The sequence below is a fragment of the Myodes glareolus genome, chromosome 20, assembly GCF_982192425.1.
Source record: "Myodes glareolus chromosome 20, mMyoGla1.1, whole genome shotgun sequence".
NCBI classification, from domain to species: Eukaryota; Metazoa; Chordata; class Mammalia; order Rodentia; family Cricetidae; genus Myodes; species Myodes glareolus.
In genome coordinates, this window is record NC_142045.1 from 30,668,122 (window position 1) to 30,688,371 (window position 20,250).

Here is a 20,250-nt window from a genome sequence, read left to right on the forward strand (position 1 = left end):
AGTCAGTGACTCTTAGGGTCTGGATTTTGAATTAACCAGGTGTCCTGGGAAGGAAGTGTGACCACTGTCTGGCATCAGGCAAGGAAGACTTTCACAGCTTCTGGCCATGGCCCTAGACCCTTGGTGTTCTTGGTATGGAAGTTGTATCACTCGAGATCTTCGTGTGCAGCTTCACACAGGTCTGCACATGGCTGGGATCAAAGCCCTTAGGGCCTCAGTCTGCATGCAACTACAGTGAGCTCACACTCTGGGGTACCGGGGCTTTGGGTTTCCAATTCACAAATCAAGGCGAGGAGAGCAGGAGCGTTAAACTTACAATTACTCTCTACAACATACGTAAAATTGCTGCCAATTAGCAATATCGTTAAATGTTATAATAGATGCACCATCAATGATACTTGGAGTACTTATAGCCTTTCTAGTGGGGGACAATCTGCCTTTAGACGGTGTTTTATGATCTTCAGGGAAGAGATCACATCCTAATTACCACTGAAACAGAACCAACACGAGAGGTGACCAAAGTGTTTATGGCAATAATGTAATGAGGGGTATTTGATTTAAAGGCACTAAGGGACTAAGGATAATCAGATTTCTGCAAGCTTTGGCAGGGCTGAGAGTTGCAGTCTGTAACTTTTAATTTTAATTCAAATGGTTGTCAATTCTGCAACTGTGATCAAAGACTTTGTTTAGCATGTGTCTAGGGAAGACATGCACATGATGTTGCGGTTCTCTTTGTCAGTTATACCATATGCACCTGGATTACATGTGGACTTTTTCCTAACAAGATGGCATTCAAGGCGGAGGCTGAAGGCATACCTGCCTGTCACCTTGGTATAAGCCATGGCTCCACAGGGTATGCTAGGCTTGGCTGTGGCATTGAAATCATAGAACTAATGGAGAGAGAACAATGAAGTAGCGAGAAGTCTTGGCTGCTGTAAGGGAAGTTGAGGTTCCAACAGCTGCACCAGGCTCTCTCAAGCAGAGAGGGCTTTGCAGCCACAGAGGTGCCCTGGGGAAGGCAGTGTAACATTTGCCGGCTTTTTAGCTTTTCTCCTTTCCAGGTCTACTGTGTAGAATAATGTCAGACCCTCTGCAAAGAGCCGATTCCCTGCAGTCAGCTCTCAGGGTCATTTTCTTTTGTTTCCACTATGGTTTCTGTCTATCGCTGAGCCTCCGGCCCATGAATTATGCCGTTTAGCCTTTCTTCTGCTTAGTGAATCCCTGGAAGGCTGCAACCTGCTGTGTTGGCAAAAGGCCAACGCAGGACGGGCTTTTTACTCCAAAAATTGCGGTTTGACTCTGAGATGGATTGACTTAGCGTCCTCTCTAATACACTTTCTCGTCATTACAGAACGCAGTTGTGAATTATTCTCAGTGATCACACTTTCTACATGTATGAAACAAAGGTGCAAGGTTCCTGGGTATCATATTGTCAGACCAAGCACTCAGGATCTTACTCCTAAATTTCCAGGAGTACCAAGCCCTTTCTATACTATCTGCCATTTGGAAAAGTAAATGGAATACAAACTCCCTTGCAGCAAATCTTATAGTAGAAACTCAGGGGAAGCCAGGTTTTGCATGGATGGTCGATATCCCTTCTGTAAGACCTACTGAGAGCAGCGCAGCTCGGTCTGTACATTTTGACAAATTACCTCTAAAGATGAAGTGCAGGCGTGGACCACTAACTTCCTTCTTTTAAAATGCTAGGCGGGGCAAGGGCACAGACTCTAATTCGCTTGCACCGACTTAATTAATTATATTTCCGTGACAACTCATTAGACTTTCATAGCTCATCTACATCGCAGGGCTGAATGACACTCCATGGCCTTGAGACCATGCTTCATGTTTTACTACGCACTAAAGAGAAAATTATACAGTGGAAAATGTGAAACCCAAGAAATGCTGTGGTTTTATCAAAGATTTGGTAGTTTGGGAGTTAGTATGCTGCCCTTTAATTTAAGCATTCCAGTTAGAAAGCCACCTGGGGCCTATGGTGTGAAGAACATTTCACTTTAATTAAATGCTTTGGGGGAGGCATTGCCTTAGCTTCTTTGGACTTTAATTAAATGTATCTGAACCTCTCCAGCAATAAGCACAGAGGTTGGTTTTTATCGTATAAAGCGGAGCTAGGTCCTAATGCTTTCCTAGAATTCTCATTAAAGTCTCAATCTGAAAAAAGAATTCGAGATGATTCTGGTATAAGCGCGAGTCTGAGGACTAAAGCTTTAGTACCAATGAAGGTAGTGGCAAAGCATTTGACAAGGGGCTATAGAGACACAGCTCCGTGGTGAAGGGTACTGCATGCTCTTGCAGAGGACCCAGGCTTGGTTCCCAGCACCCACGTGACATCTCACAACTGTCTGTGACTCTATTCCAGAGGACTCAGCACCGTCTTCTGGGCTCCAGGTGGTCACAGACATAAAATAAAAGACACACTCTGACTCATGCTTTTTTTTTTTGATGTTATTATTTGATTAGTAGACTCTCCATAATGGTCCCCTGAGTGGGATTTTCATGATTACCTAGGGAAAAGCCACCTGCCGGTAATGGGTTACTTCCATTATAAAAATTTTGCTCAACAATAGAACATCGGTACGTCACTTATGTTTTCTGGCAGAAAACAGTCAAGTGAAAGGCTGATTTACCTGAAAATACCAACCATCCATCAGAGGAAGTCTGAGGGTAAGACAAACATGAACGTTCATGGCTATTGAATTACGATTGCCAGGAAGCGTGAACAACAAGATGAGATCAGCAATAATGGGCTCCCGGAGGGTGACAGGGCAGCTGCTCCCAAGAAAAGCTGGGGTTCTAGGCTCTTTCTGGGAGTGGGCACAGAACGAGCAGCAGTGTGAAGTCACACAACTTAGGAACGTCGAGAGGCTCTACGTGAACCACAGTAAGAAAGTTAGAGGGAAGGCCTTGAAGACTATAATCGCCTCTGGCTGAATTTACAGTTTTATGTTTCAAAAGCATGACATAAACGTACACACACTGCTGGTCTGAGCAGGAAGCAAGGCAGCCAGTTCAGACCTTTGAGACATAGTCAGCTGAGATCTCCGAAGGCTTCAGAGAAAAATCAAAAGCTGAGTACACAACTTGGAAACCAGCTGCTGTGTATGCCTAGGAATAGGGAGTGTGTGTGTGTGGGGGGGGTGATGGGAAGCCAGGCACACAGACCTATTTGTACCCCACCCTCCAGCTCCTGTCCCCAAGAAGCACGGAATCCTGAGAAACTGGATAAATACACAATTTCTTTTTTTAATTTTTTTTTAAAAATAAAGTAGTTGGCCTGGGGATGGTGGCGCACACCTTTAATCCCAGCATGTGCGAGGCAGAGGCAGGTGGATATCTGTGAGTTCGAGGACAGCTTGGTCTACAAAGCCAGTTCTAGGGACAGCCAAGGCTATACTGAGAAAAACTGTTTCAAAAACAAAAAACAATGAATGAAAGAAGGAAAGAGAGAGAGAGAGAGAGAGAGAGAGAGAGAGAGAGAGAGAAAGAAAGAAAGAAAATAAAATGGTTTGATTGTATGATCTCTAAATTCTCTTTGGAGGGTGATGCAAACATAGTTTAAGATTTGATTTGGTTTTGCAAAGTGCATGTCCCCGGTCCTCTAGTGTGGCCTTTTCATAATGGAAATGTGTATATGCAATGAACTGTCACAAAGGCTGGCCAAGTACGAGAGCCCTCCCAGTAATACCAATGCCTTTTCATCTTCTTTCCTCATTAAAATCTTCTACAGTTTCACAACCATCTTTCTAAAAAATTAAACTACAAGCATTTATTCTCTCTGTGTGTGTGCATGTGTGGACACATACACCATGGCATGTGTATAGAGGTTGGAGGACAGCTTTTAGGAGTGGGTTCTCTCCTCCTACCCCATGGGCCCTGGTCTTCAGGCAGAAAGAACCTTTCACCCCTGAACCATCTTTTTGGTCAGGTTTCACAATAATCATTTTATTTTCTTTCATTTTGTAGATAAGAGCTTCTATACAAATTAAACATATATATATATATATACACACATATATATATTCACAACTAAGAGCTTATAGTATATTTTCTATAACACACACACACACATATATATATATATATATATACATATTCACAACTAAGAGCTCATAAGTCAAGCAATTATGTCTTTAGAAAGCAGAAAAACAGTAGATTCCAACAGGGTTAAATTAGGCTGGGACAAAGCTTATTCAAAACCCTGAATGGGAGAAAACAAGATCCATTTGGTGCTACAAAGAGTTATGAAGAGGAAGGCATGACTCAGGATATTTGGTTTGGCATAAATTCTCAAGTCACTAAAGTACACACAATCAAAGGTCAGAAAATTTTTTATATATTGTATATTGCAAAGGAAAAAATGAATGGTTTGTGGTCAATTAGCTTAAATTAACTTTCCGTGAATCAGATTAGAGCCAAAGACGCAAATTTAAAAATAGAGACATCAGAAGAATTTTGTGTTTTGAGAACAGTAATCTCTAGACAAAAAACTCTGTAACTCACATTATTTAAGGTCTCATTCTCAAAAATCAGAATTGTTCCTTTGATAGAAAACTAAATTTCATATGTAGCCATGCATCATCTGTGGCCATGTATCTGAGCCCCTGAGTGAACTAAACTTTTCTGACTTCAGAAGCAATGCAGGGTTTGTGCTCCTCAACGCTTAGATTGGGAGGAAGCCCAAATGAACTCCCAGAGCCCCCTTGCATCCGAGAACTGGAGATGCCATAGACTAAAGACTGTCAATAGTGGCTTTGGAGGCAGTTCTTAGAGCGATCCTCCAGCCTTTGTGTGCACAGAAAAGGAAGACGTAGTATCAGAGGAGAGTGTGGTAGGCTGTGACAAGTCTCACAAGCACCTTACAACTCAAGATTTCCTCTGCTTCCCCTAAAAGTGGAATATGAAAAAGACACATTTCCATGAGTTGGCTTTCCCTTTTCAAAATAACAATACTTGTGTTGGAGGCAATGTACTAAGGAGCATCTCTGTGAATTCCAGACCAGCCTGGGCTACATAATAAGACTCCAAAAAAATATCTTAGACTAAAATATAGTAAATAGATTTGATCCCGAAGGGAGTAATCTGGATATCTGCATCCCAGAAACTATTTTGCTTTTACCTGATGGACAATGACAGTAATTGTTTATACAGCTTTTTGTGGGCGACTGCATTAGAATATTGACTAGTCTGTTTAACAGATGTTATTATAATGTCTTCACTGCTACATCTTTTTCCCACAGATGCCATCAATGCTGAGGCCACATCTTTGCCCCTCCTCTATGCCTCAGACTCTAGCTGAGTTCCTGGCCTGTGGAACAACATGCCATTATTGCTTACTGAGCCTTAAAAGACTTCTTTTGTTCAAATCATTTATTCTACAATATTTTAAAAATGGTTTGAATTTAACATGGCTTGGTGGACAATTCAAACATTTGGAGTAAAGGATGCCACTCCTTTCTAAGGTCATTGATAGAGACGGTGAGTTAGTAGGAGGTTTTCTAGGACATTTTCCTGATCCAGCTGTGATCTGTAAGGTGAAATATATTCTCCAATTATAATTTCTCATGCGCAGGAATCGTAGTATATAGGAGCAAATATAACCACATCCCCTGAGCAACAATTCTCCCATGCCAATCAATTCCAATTTCCCTTTAGAATAGAACTGATCCTGGGTTGAAGGAACAATTAACGACACTCAAAGTAGGAAAGAGCCCCACGAGAGTCAATCACAAAGCCTTGTGAATGTCAGGTTAAGAGCAGACAGGAAGAACCCCACACATCAGCACCGTAATTCAAGCCCTGGTTCTGGTTTCCCAGCTTCTGCACACTTTTCCTGGTGAGTTCCCCCTAAATTAAACATGTCCATGATATCTACCCATTCCCAGGGTGAGTTCTAGATATGCAGCTCCCACACTGGCCCATCCTGACACAGGCAAGATTCTCAGATCAGACACCATGAAGAAAACCGCATGTCCACGTCACATAGCAAAATCAAAAACAATAGGAAGGGCCAAGATGCCATATCCCTGCCTCTAACCAAGGACTCCTGTAGAAATGGTCTCCAAGTAGAATGATCTGGGTGAATCCCAGGACTCAGATTTAAAAGAACAACCAGAAACTCCAAAGAACTCAAGGAGTTTTTAAAAGGCAAGAACAAACGCCCCAGTGAACTCAAAGACGGCGGCAAGAAATAACTGAGTGAAGATCGGGAAAACACAGCGTACAGCGAAAATGAAATGGCAAAGTCAATTGAGGATTTGAAAACTGATTTCAGGAAAGACATAGAAATACTGAAGAGAACGCAAACAGAAATGAAGTTGGACTTAAAAAGCCCAACAGAAAGCCTTTCCTAGCACAATGGATCAAATAGATGCTTTTAGAATACCAGAACTTGTGGTGGTTTTGAAGAGACAAGACTAAAGCTTTTTGAAACCTAGGCCCTATCCTTGTGAGAGTCTAACCTAGAAGGCACCCCACCCCGAGCGCCCCACCCCATGTACCTGTGAATTCAGAGAAAAGCCACACCCCGCTCAAAAACATCCTGACTTTCCAGAGACTCGAGAACAGCCAATCAGAAGCTAGACAAACAAGCATTTTTACAGTTATCAAAAATTCCCTGTCGACTTTTAGAGCCAACTATCTCCCTACCCAATCTGTTCAAGTCAAGGCATGGGAACTACCTTCTTGCAGGTTTTTCCCTTTAAAGATCCCCTGCACTGTGTCCTCAGGGCCTCTCTCCTTCATCCGGTGCATGAGTGTGTGGGGCAGGGGCTCCTGCTCGCAAACCTGTACAATCAAGAAACCTTGTGCAATTGCATGGGAAGTCAGCTCTGTGTGGTCTTGCTGGGGTGTCTCGCGACTCAGGCATGACAGGTTGAGGAATAATGGCACCAGGGGTTCATAGATTTGAACGCTGGGTTGTTAGGAAGTGGCACTGCTTGATAGGGATTAGGAGGTGTGGCCTTGATGGAGCAGGTGTGTGTGTGTGTGTGTGTGTGTGTGTGTGTGTGTGTGTGTGTTTTAACAAGAGCCTTTGGGGTCCAGCCCAAAGACCCTCTCAGGGTACAGAGAAGAAGCAACAGTCAGTGAAGGTCTGAGGGTGAATGAATCTCTAACTTTGTGCTTTTCTGAATCAGTTTTTTTATGTTTCTGCTTCTATTCTAATTTTTCTATCCTACCTCTAATTCCTTCTAGCTTCTTCTAGAGACTTCTCTCTTGCCTTGAAACTCTTTTTTTTTTCTTTACGAGAGGCTTGAAGAAATAAACAATAAAAATTACAAGAGTAGTCTCTCATTGGTCAAAAGCACATACCTAGGATAAGTGATAGGGAGCTGAGTCATTGTCATGGCAACACAAGGTTCCAAGGTTCCAGCAGTCAGACCGTGACCAGAATGAGGGGTGTGTGTGTGTGTGTGGTACACTGTCCAGTGACAAACTTTGAGACATAGGTCTACTGTCAGCAGACAGGCAAGCAAAGAATTGTCATGCTTTGCTTAGTAACCTTGGTTGGGCATCTGTGACTCTGATCTTATGCGTACCTTTAAAGTTTTAAACTTATGATCTATTTATCAAAAGACTTTGGTCTAGGTTGAACTTACTCTTATAAAAGTGAGCTAATTGGGTGCAGTTTGTATTAGACCAAAATTATTATTTTTTGACATTAGTCCAAGTAAAATGAATAAAGCAGGCTTTTAAGTGTCTATGGTCCTCATGGGACAAATAGATCTTGGTGTAGGAGTTTCTTCTGTTTATGTGTTGCTTTCATTGGTTAATCAATAAAGGAACTGCTTGGTCTGATAGGGCAGAACTGAATTCTGGAAGGGAGAAAGCGGGGTCAGAGAGAGCCACCAGGGAGATGCCAGGTCAGACATGCTAAATCTTTCCTGGCAAGCCACGACCTCGTGGTTGTATATAGATGAATAGAAATGGGTTAAATCAAGATGTGAGAGTTAGCCAATAAGAGGCTAGAGCTAATGGGCCAAGCAGTGATTTAATTAATACAATTTCTGTGTGTTTATTTTGGATGTAAGCTAACTGGGTGGCCAGGGCAAACAAAGGACCACCCTCCCCTTGCAACACGATCTAGTTATGAAGCATGTCCTAATATATATTTAATATATTAAAATTACACAGCTAAATGAAAAGCCATCTTCCTGACCACCCACAGATATATGCACCCATAAGATTAAGATGTAATCATGAGATTACATATACTCATTACATAAAAATGCACGGTCATGAGGAGATATGATAGCTGCTATTGCACAAGTGAAATTAGGGATGAAAGCCACAGTTTTCGGAGTCAATGGTCCTGCAAGCTTTGCTGGGCAGGTTTCCCCCATTTGAGAATAATTTCTCTAGTGGGTTGACATCTGAATTATCAATGGCTATAAGTTATAATTGTGTCATGGCTCGCAATAGCTCATGATAAACACACCTAACAGTTTTCTTTAGAGGAAGTGGGCTTTGGGGTTTTCATTAGTCCAAGCCCAGCCCAGTCCCTCTCTCTCTGCAAACCCACATGTAGAACTTTTGAACTCTCTCCAGCACCACATCTGCCTTCATGCCATCAAGCTTCCGGCCATGATGACAATGGATCAAGCTCCTGAAACTGTAAAAAATTCTGAATTAAATACTTTCCTTTAAAAGAGCTGCTGTGGTCATAGAGTTTTGTTTTTTGTTTTGTTTCGTTTTGTTTTTTTCCTCACAGCAATGGAATACTGACTAAGACAGGACCAGAAGAAAAAGTAGAAGAATTTGACCACTCAAGCCAAGAGTATGAAAGGTTTTAAAAGGACATGAAAGAAACATGTATAAAATTTGAGATGCCTTGAGAGACAAGATATTCTAATTATAGGTACAAATGAAAGAGAGGAACCATGAATCAATGGCATAAGCTAGATCTTCAACAATATCAAAGAAGAAAGCATGAACAGATTAAGGGAAGGCTTATCCATGCAAGAACACACAAAAAGCACATAGAGCACCAAATAGAAATGACCAGAAAAAATCTAACTCCCATGCCATATAGCTAAAACATTAAATATACATAATAAAGAGAAATGTTTGAAAGCTTCAAGAGAAAAAATTATAACTCCTGTAGAGGAAAGCCCATCAGAATAACAGCTGGTTTCTCAATGGAAACTTTAAAATCCAGAGTAGTCTGGAGCAAAGGACATCAAGTTCTAAAAAACCACAGATGTCATCCCAGACTACTGCACCCAGAAAAATTACCTGCCAGAGTTGAAAGAGAAAAAAATAAATTTCCCAGGGCATAACAAACAAAAAATCTATGTCTACAAAGTCAGTCCTACAGAGAACACTGGTGGGAAAACCTGAACTGAAGATAAGAATAAACTTAGCCAGGAGACCATAGAAAGAAAACAAATTACTGAAATACACACTAGGACTTAGAACACAAACAGCAAAAACCCTCAAAATGACAGCCTGACATCAATTCACCCCTTCCAATAATAACTTCAAATAATAATGACCTCAACTTCCTAATCAAAAGACACAGGCTAATTGAATGGATTAAGGAAAAATTTGGGAGTGGAGAGATGATTAAGCAGTTAAGAGCACTTGCTGCTCTCTCAGAAGACCAGGGTTTGGTTCCCAGCACCCATGTCAGGCAGGGGGCTCACAACTCTGTGTAATTTCAACTCTAGATTATCTTATTATATTTCACTTTTAAAAGACCTACAAGGTTTTTTTTAAATATAGTTAGAAAATCTAAATAAAATGATAGATTTCCAGGTTCTTCAAACCACCAACGTTGAACTAAGAGGAGATCTTCAACTTAAATAGAGCCATAACAAATAGAAAGATCAGAACAATAATAAAAAGCCTTCCAGGTTAAAAAAAAAAAGCCCAGGCCCAGTTGTATTTATAGCAGAATTCTACCAAGCTCTCAAAGAAAGTCTTCAAGAAATACTTCTTAAATCATCCAAAAATTAGGAGCTATATTTCCAAACCCCTGTATTATTCTAAGTTTAAAACTATGGAAAGACACAACAAGAAAGAAAACTACAGGCACCAATATCCCCAATGAACACAGATGCAAAGATTCTCAAAAAAAAGTGCTTTCATGCCAAATTTAGGCATTTATCAACAAGATCAACCACCATGATCACGTTCTCGCGATCCTGACTATATAGGGAAGGCTGAGCATATGTAAATCAATAAAGGTAAGAGATAAAAATAAATGTCTAAAAAATTTTCACATAATCTTCTCAATAGATGCAAAAAAGGCCTTTGATAAAAGTCCTAGAACAGTAGGCCTAGAGGAAATAGATGTTAGCATAATAAAGGCTATACTTGACAAACCAATAGCCATTGTCATCCTAAATGGTGGATCCAATGCTGGACACCAGGACTTGAATACTAAAGCATGCATCATTTCTCACGGACTCAGGAGTTCAGAGGGAGCAAGCCAGATAAGTCGCCGCTGTAATTGCAGAAGAGCTTGATATCAGGGTACAAGGGATGGCTGTGTCCCCAAGACTAAGCTAACGGAATGAGGAGGCCTCTTTGAAGAGAGCCGATCCCATTACATCAGGTGTGATGTCTTTCATTTAGGAAATGGGCTTGTGAAGAGTCCTAGCCACCCTGATGGGGTGTTAAACCTGAGTGACGTTCAGTGAGACTTCACCGTGTACAATCAGCGAGAACAGAAAGTCAAAAGATCAGCCCATGTTCGGTAACGATTCAACTCTAGTCAGACAACTCATGATTGACAATGTGATATCATACTAACAGGACGTGAGCTTACCCCGATTGTCCCGAAGCTTTCTGGCTTCCTTCTCATCTTCTTCTTACACAGGTGCGTCCAGATCCACTTGACCAGGTACCACAGGGATTTGGGGCTTGGGATGACATTGAAAGGCGTAGGCAGGGTGCCGCCTTCTTCAAAGTAGCTCATCCAGAGCTTTGTTCGAGCAAATTTCCATTCTATGTCTGCATGGTCCTGAGCAAGAGAACATGACAAGTGCCGACAGGTTCGCTAATTAACAATGTAAGATCAGCCTCGCAGATGGAACCCGAACCTGACACAGAGGGATTGTTGGAACATTAATTAGATGGCTTGGAAAAGCGCCACTAACTCCCAGAGATGGTGGCTTGCCCTGTACGGACTCACGTCATTGTCACTTTGCTCAACCCTCCTTCTTTAGAAAACCAGAGATCCACAATTGTGTGTTAAAGAGGCTGTGGTGATTCGTTCTGACTGGGAAGCAATGCTGCAGCTCCATCCCTAAAGACTGTATGGCTTGGTTTCATTAGGTGCTAGCTAGAGGCGCGGCTTTACATCCTAGCCCAGGCCCTGCACACTGCTCGGATAAATGCCACCTGCATGAACGCTCACAGATGAGCTTTGCTGCTGCAGGGGATGTCTGAGTGGAAATGTTTCCACATGGATAATCCTCTCTACCCTCATACAAGAGATGCACGTTTGCAGAGAGATCCCACCAACCCACAATGTTGCACAGCGCCTCCATCACAGCCCTGAGCCTTGGTGCATGTGCACAGGAGCTATTAATCAGGGATGATGGCTAAATATCATCTGCGAGTCCAGCACAATCCCGAGACCACATGTCTCATAAACCATGGCTCAGTTGAAGTTACATACCTCAAGGAAACCTTGAGCAGTGGAGACGCATTCACAGCGTTCTCTCCTCTCTCTTCCTAATACTGAAATTATTCGTGAATTTCTTTTGTCCCTATTATATGTTTTGAGACAAAGGACTTTTAGAAATCAAGTATGTGACTGATGTACAGTAGATGCATAAGAAAATTTGTGATCAATGGAAAAGTACAAGGAGGCTTTAGTCATGGCTTGTGCTATTGATTCAGCTCAACAACTGCTAACTTCCCAACACATCTATGATTTGCCCAACAGCTCTGAGTTGTGGGTAGCAGGAACCAAGAGGAGATCTCTGAGTTTGTTCAGAGATTTTGGGAGACACAAGAGTTAGATGCTCGACATGCGAACAGCCCAAGGAGCTTCCCTCACAGGACACGGAGAGGTCACTACCTCTGTCCTGCTGTCTGCCTGTCTTACAACAGCTTCAGCGTACGGGCTAAATAAAAAGGGAGATTTGAGAAATGCTTTCTGTTCATTGCTTAGAAAAACAAGATCCACATGTGACGAGACAACATCATGCTACTTCAGAGCAATGTTCTCTTCCGGACAAAGCTGGGGCATCTAGTGTCTCACAGGACCCAAAATGTTGGAGTGTCTTTGTCCTTAACATGATGGTTATGGTTTTCTGGGGTTTTGTTTGTTTGTCTGTTTGGTTTGTTTGTTTGCCTGTTTTGTGTGTGTATTTCTGTTACTCTGGATATATGTGAAGTCTATAAAACTTCAGGCTCCAGGATGTTACCTGAAGTTCTGTAGAACCACAAATTCTGATGTTCACTCCCAGATCGGTAGAGCCCGAGGAGTTCTTACACATAGTCTCTGGACTAGTAACACAGACGCTGTATTCTAATGTATTGCACTTTTTTTTTTTTACTGACGGGCATGAGAAAAAATTACCTCTGTAGCGAAAATTTAACTAAAATGCAGAGTGCTACCTCACAAAAGTTATGGTAACGGTTCAGAAGTTCTGCTATAGATTCAAGGACACGACATGATTGCTACTATGTGTGACAAAATGGACAACCTGTAGCATGCGCCATACACTAAGGTCTGACTGGGAAGGGCCCCACATGCATGCGTTGTGCCCTGGTTTTAGTTTGTTTCTCTAGCTGTTCTCAGTGGACTTAGCCCACTAATCTGTAAATTCGCGTGGCTAAAGCATTCCATCTCAGTAGCTGGCGTGTTTTCGTAACAGTCCTTGGTAACCAAGCACTTATGTATTCAACCGTAATCAATCAGTTGGTAAGACATTTTGGTTGCTGATTTTGGGCTTTTCGACACAGGGTCTCAGGTTTTAGCCCAGGGTGGCCTGGAAGTTACACTGTAGCTCAGGCTAGCGTTGAATTCAAAATGGTCTACCCACCTCAGCTTTCCAAATGCTGGGGTTACAGATGTGAGCAACCATGTCTAGGCAGAGGTTTTGAAATTTTGAGTAAATAGATGATGCTAATTTGTTTGAAAGCCAGAATTTTAAATAATATATATTGTACCACAAACTTGTCTGGAGAATTCAAGATCATTTCTATATTTGTTGCTTTTACTAAGCTTTCAAAATTTTTATTTCATGTGCATGGATATTTTGCCTATCTCTCTCTCTCTCTCTCTCTCTCTCTCTCTCTCTCTCTCTCTCTCTTTCTGTGTGTGTGTGTGTGTGTGTGTGTGTGTGTGTGTGTGTGTGTTATGTGTGCCTGGTACCAAATGAGGCCAGAAGAGGCCACTGAATCCCCTGAGACTGTAGTACAGACTGCTGATAGCTCCATGTGGGTGCTGGGAATTGAACCTGGAACCTGCAGACGAACAGCAAGTGTTCTTAACTGCTGAGCCATCTCTCCAGCCCCTGTTTTTCCTGAGCTTACAAGAGTTAGTTCCAGGACAGACTCTAAAGCTTCAGAGAAACCCTGTTTCAAAAATCAAACAAACAGAACAAAACAAAACAAAAACCTCAAAGAAACTGATTATCTATGGCTTTTCCTTTACCAGATTTATCTCTGGGATTTGTTTTCAACTTCATAGCCTGGCATGAGTTTTGTTTATGTTGAATTAACTGATGGGCTGCTTAGAGATGAGAGACCTCTTTCTAGATTGTTTCATGGCAATGGCTCCCTGGCAATGTGGGCTGACTTAATTGTCCATGTTACTCTGCCTAGAAAATAGAATAATATACAGTCATTTATGCTACACTGTTGTTTATATACATTACAATTTATCATTAACTATTCTGATCTCTCTCATCAATATCAAATTATAGACTTTATTTACTATGGTGATAAGATAGAATATAGCTGAGAACAACACTCTGAAGAAAGGATGTGGAATTAAAAGCAATGTTGTCAACTTACGGCAATTAGTTGGTAAGAATTATTCATCATGGCAATTAACATGTTCAATAGGACAACCAGAGAGATGACATTGTATGTCCCAAACATGGTGGCCCCAACAAACTCGGTGAACTCATGCTGGGCATTGACATTAGTAACATACAAATTGATGAGTCCAAATATTGACCAAAACAGAGACTGTAGAGTTTCAAATAACCTGGAATAAAACATGAAAGTAGTAAGGTTATCTTATTTTATATATGTACATATATGTGCTATTAATTTCAATCAAAAATTATATAATTAAACTTAATAAAGTAATTTAAAATATTTTTATAAAACGAATATAAAAATTATACTTATTTTTCCTATGTATTTTATTATTTATTCAATGAGCATTGAAAGCTACACTTTGTTGGAGCAATGTGGGTAAAGGAGAATTCAGACCCTGGAAAAACATGATTGCAGGGTTAAAAAGAGTTTTGTAATTTCTCAAATGGTTGAGGGAAAATAAAAGGATCACGATATATATTTGTGATACATGTCAATCATGTAAAATTTATATCTTAATATCTGTAAATCAGACTTTATGAGACATAGTCACCCTTGTTTATTTTTGCATTGTCTATGGTTTGTTTTTCTGCTGGTCACGTTGGCCCAACGTGTGATGTAGGTTAATATTTCAAAGCCAATGCTTCCAGGAAGGACTATTACTGCTTCTCAAATCCACTGGGACCCATGATGTCCATAAATTTCAGATTCATTAGCTGGATCACATCTCAGAAGACCTTTATGTGGCTAATATTTTCCACATTGTGTGAGTGAAAAGAAGTTATTTTTTTTTAGGAAATGCTTATTAATTTCCCAAGGTAATACCACAACCTAATTAACTCACATGACATGATATCTGTGTTGATGTCTAAACTGAAGACCCACTTTATATGGATAAGAGTTTTGCTTTTCTGAAAATAACATTTTATTTATTGCCCGTGAAGGTATTTTTCAGCTGTTACTTTTTGAATGATCCTATTCCCTTTTGGCTAAATATTTACAGCTAGAGACATGGAATAAGCAAGGAAAAAAATGTGTTCTGAGGCTGAGATTTCCTCTTGTCCTATGAGATTAAAATGATGATTGAACAAATTCATGACAAGACACAACTCAACATTTGTTTGTTTTCTACCCAAAAATGTCATATTAAAATATGTAAAATATGACCTTAATTGGCCAGTACAAGACATTATGAATTGAGCTCCAGTACACTCTAATGAGCTTTGCTTAATCAGACAGTGTCATAAGGCTCATGACCCCCACTTCCTGGGCAAACCCCTTGCCGGGGCAGTTAGCTAAAACTTCTGAATAGATTTATTTCAGTCACCAAATAGTTGATTTTTTTTTTCGAGACCAGGTTTCTCTGTAGCTTTGGAGTCTTTCCTGGAACTAGCTCTTATAGACCAGGCTGGCCCAAAACTCACAGAGGTCCACAGTCTCTGCCTCCCGAGGGCTGGGATTCAGGGCATGCACCACCACCGCCCAAATAGTTGAGAGTCTTAAGGATGGAGTAGTTTTTCACATGTCAATGAGGAAACTACAGAACACAAAGGGGTGGGAGATATATCCATTTGCTTGTGGAAAATGCAGCCTTAGCAGACCAATGGTGTGGCATAGTACTTTAACTAGGTAAAGATGTGTTACATTATTTATGCTGTGGGATATTACTTTAACTGTGTCAGGGTGTGCTACATTTGTTAATGCTGCATTTGTTTAACTATGTAAAGATGTGTTGCATTGTTTTTTTTTCACCTTGCCTGTCTATAAAGCACCTGATTGGTCTAATAAAGAGCTGAGTGGTCAACAGAGAGAGAGAGAGAGAGAGAGAGAGAGAGAGAGAGAGAGAAACAGACAGACAGAGAGAGAAAGAGACAGAGAGAGAGAAGAGAAGGGGGGGCTGACAGCAGGCAGGGAGAATAAATAGGAGGAGAAATCTAGTAGCCTGGAGAAGAATAAGGGGAAGAAGAGCCCAGGACCAGCCAGTCACCAGCCAGCAGACACAGAAAGAAAGGTAAAGAGCCCTGAGACAAAACAGATGAAGAGAAACATCTTAAATTACAAGGGCTAGCCAGAAATGAGCAGAAGCGAAGACCAAACGTTCATAACTAATAATAAGTCTCCATGTCCCGATTTGGGAGTGGGTTGGTGGCCCGAAAGAAAAAGCCTGCTACAGACCTGGGCCATGGTCTGTGCTCACTGAGAGCCCACAGTAGGTAGGCATCAAGGAAGGAGTCCTGGCAAAAAAGTATCTCTGAAAAGATTAAAAGATTGAGAAGTGCAAAGGCAAAATAAGGAAAAAGAAAATTAGATACTGGGAATTCATAATTAGTTTGTTAGGGAAGAGTAAAATAATGTTAAAAACTTGACAAAAATTAGAAATAGAAGCTAAGGTCAGATCACTGAAGGAATGGAGAGGCCCAGCAAGGTTAAGGGTGAAGCTGGTAAGAGGCAGGTATTCATTACGAACTTAGATGGTGGAGCCTTTAATCTTGGTCTACAAAGATCTTACGGCCAGAAGACAGACAGACAGACAGAACAAACTCAGAGACCAGAGGAAGTAGACGTGAGTCAGGGCAGCGAACAAGGAAAGATATTGACAAAATGCTGCTGCTGGGGGTGAGGACATACAGGGTGGAGGGGGAGGGAAGCACAGTGACAAAGCCAAGGTTTTACTTCCCTAAAAGTAAGTAAAAGAGATCTGTGGCTAAGAGATCTGGGAACGAGGAGAGGTTTGGAAAGAGACGAGGGAGTGGTCCGTAACCGAAGCTTTTCTTTGGGACTCCCACTGAATACGCTCTAAGAGGAGAAATATTCTCTAGAGCCAGTGATTATGGTGCCCTACATCGCCCGCAGGAGCTAAATGAAGAACGACTGAGAGGTGCAGAGAGATGTTGATACAGGGTGGCACTGAGGAGAGCAAGGGACACGAGCGCGTGCTGCTATCAGACCGACAGCTGCCGTCCAGGAGGGAGGGCGGAGGGGTTAATGAAATGAACAAGAAACAGCACTGTGCCAAACATAATGCTGCTCAGGACGCGCTACTGTCTTTGAGGACCCACGGCGCTAGCACAGGCCCTGTGTGAGGCATGAACCGATGCCTATAATATATAGGACTATAATCTCTGCAATAATGGGTAGCAAAAGGGTGAAAAAAATGTGTGGAAGGAAAACCGAATGTGAAAGAATGCAGCTATGAAGGGTAGATAACGAGAGACGCCAAGTGTCGCCATATGTCCCGTTTAGGACGAGAGACATCTGTTACATCACGGCAGAGTCAGCTAGGGATAAGCTTAAGGCTAACACACCCTACTTAATAATATTCAGGGTTAGTTGTATCATTTAGCTTTTAATGTCACTGAGAAATACATAATCATCATTTGCAGGAAAAAGCAATTTAGATGAAACATCTGATCTTTGGGGGAGGGTGTCAAAAGATTTAGTCCCACAATATCTGGGATATGCAATTGTCCATTGCCTCTCAAGTCATGGAAGAAATCATGGGTGCAAATCAATTAAAACCATACTGAGGTTGAAAGAATCTAACGTTTATTTTTTTGGAATAAATGTATGTCAGAATTTTACACTGGACACCTAACTATAATGCTTTTGGTCTGATGTTATAATTAATCATGTATTAATAAACCAGCATTAGGAACAAGGGGATGACTGGGAATTTGGGGATATCACAAAGACAGTGTGACAGTATCCTTGCTACTGGCCGGGGAGTCAGGCAGGCACAAAGGGTTCGGTTGCGAGTGAGATCTTTTCCATTAAACTAAGAATGATGAGGGAGGGAGGTGACTCCGCCGTAGGTGCTGTGTAGAAGCTTCTTCAGGGATGCAGCACATAGGAAGGACTTAGCAACACACACAGGAGGAGGACTCGGCAAAGAGCTTATAATGAGATATCACGAAGGAAGCAGCAAAGGTTTTAGGAGAGGTGGAGCCTGGGACGGTGCACTCTGTCATAAAGCCACAGAGACAATCTGTCACCAGACAAAGTCCAGAAAGATTCTGACAGGTACAGGGGGAGGGTGGTGGGATCTGGGTTCTCGTGATTCTCTTGTCCTCATTGCCTTCGGCCAAGTCACAAGGAAAAAAACTACATAGGGTCAGGAAATGGCCAGCCATCTAAGGTTCTAGCAAAGAAGGATGAAGGAGATTTCACCACCTCCCTTCAAACCAAGATGAAAAGACAACCGAGGAGGAGGGCAAGTTAACTGTCTGGGCCCAAGGATGAATAAGGTGAGACACGGGGAATCAGGATCACATGATTTCTTACGACTGGAAGTTTGTATCAAATCTAAAAGGGTGAGATGGAAATCCTCTGTGCACACAAGCAGATGTTGGTTAATTAAAATTGAGTTTTAAATATCAGGATAAAAACAAACAGATGCAGGATTAAAGCAACTAGAGCATTCTAGCTCCGAGTGATTTAGGTTATGTGAAATGCCTTCTAGTTGGAACCTTGCTGTCTCTTTTGCAGTGTGTATAGTTCTATGAGGGCCCATGAAAGAGGCGGCTTATTAAAGTTACAAAACAAGCATGTGTCCAAACTGGTGCGGCTGTGAGCAGAGAAGTCACCCAGGGTCTTAACCTGCTAACCTTTTGTTTCTCACAGTGGGAAGGAAATGGACACAGGCAGAAAAGTCTGTGAGATGGTGGCAGGGCACACGAGTCTCTCCTGAGCGTGGGCTGCCATCAATTCTGCTTATGAGAGTCACCAGAATCTGACAGTGGCTGTGTACACTGCTCATCCTTGTGTAAGCATACAGGAAGTGTTTCCTAGGTAATTAGAATGGGCAGACTTGAGTATCCGTTTTGGATAATATTTGCATGTTTATGCTTTTGCATACCACACTAAGAGTCAAAAGAAACACGTGAAGGGCCATGTGGAAATGTGGAAAAGCATTTGGATTTTCCAGCAAGATTGATTGCACGTGCATACGTATAAGACGTCAATAATACATAGGTTTCCCTTTTGAATTCTACATTTTCAAACAGGATAGATAGCCTTTCCTTTTCCCGAGGTCATTTAAAAGAAAAGACCATTTACTAAAACTTAAAATAAATGTACCCGGTATTTTTTTTTCTGAATGCCAGAAGTTTACATTTCTATTCAAAGCCATGCTAATTCCATTTCCTGCATTATTCATAGCTTTAATTCTCCATTTCCTTTGTAACCATGGGGTGAATTTTTCAAATCTGTGACGGCATATACTCTTCACTCCACCCACCGTTTACCAAGAGGAACGCCTCTCGGACTTACGTGGAAAAGGCATTGTTCTGCTTCTCGCACCGGATGCCTTTGCAGTTTAACCCCTTTGTTTCTTCATAGTAGAAGTACAGCTGATTTAGGCCATTCGCAAAGGCGAGCAGCACGAGGCAGTATATGAACAGGAATTTTAGGATGTCCAGAAGCATCCGTCCCAGCGATATCTGCAGCGGTCCCAGGTGCGAATTCGCGGTGAACAGTGAGATCAGCCGCAGGGAACTGAAGATGTTTGCAATAGCAAATAGAGCCTCTGCCACCAGGGTGGGGTGCCACATGTCCCATGAGTCCCGTGGGTTCAGAGCACTGTACTGGGGAAAGAGAAAGGAAGGGGAAGTAAACACACACGCCAACAGAGTCAAGTTCAGGTCTGTGGTGTTTGCCTGGGCTCATCACTGGCACTGTTTGGAAGGTATATCCTTTATGAAGGCAGTAGCTGGCAGAAGCAGTTATTCTCAACCTATGGGCCATGACCCCTTTTGGAGGTTGAATGGCCTTTTCACAGGGGTCAGAAAACATCATCAAAAAAAATATCATCAAAAAACAAGGATATTTGCATTATGATTCATAACAGTAACAGTGAAAATAAATTTATGGTTGGGGTCTCCACAACTGAGGAACTGTATTAAAGGGTAGTAGCTTTAGGAAGGTTGAGAACCACTGAGCTAGGGTAAGCTATACAAAGACAGAAATTCATTGACTTATATCTCATGAGCTTTAATTCACATGGTTGGACAGGTCTGTCCTTATTTCTAATTGATGTCCATGTGCTAAAATCTTCATATGCTAATCAAGTCGCTCTTGATTGTTACGTTGTATTTTAAAATCTTGCAAAGACCACAACTCCTCAGCTTATTCAACTGACCAGATTCAACCTGTAGACTCTTGCTTGAGGGACATTATAAAATAATCAAGTCTGAACAAGATTATTTTTTAAAATCCTAGTCAGTGTTCTTG

General features: G+C 41.6%; 1 protein-coding gene across 3 annotated transcripts in view; it reads right to left on the bottom strand.

Annotated features, from left to right (window-relative positions):
- Positions 1–20,250, bottom strand: part of Trpc4 (transient receptor potential cation channel subfamily C member 4) — a 163,097-nt gene that overhangs the window by 6,123 nt on the left and 136,724 nt on the right. For all 3 annotated transcript variants that reach the window (XM_048424747.3, XM_048424746.3, XM_048424748.3), the window contains 3 exons: positions 19,291–19,604; positions 13,993–14,188; positions 10,787–10,981 (listed from right to left, as the gene is read on the bottom strand). In XM_048424747.3, coding sequence (XP_048280704.1) covers positions 10,787–10,981; positions 13,993–14,188; positions 19,291–19,604 — 705 coding nt within the window. The remainder of the gene's footprint in view (positions 1–10,786; positions 10,982–13,992; positions 14,189–19,290; positions 19,605–20,250) is intronic.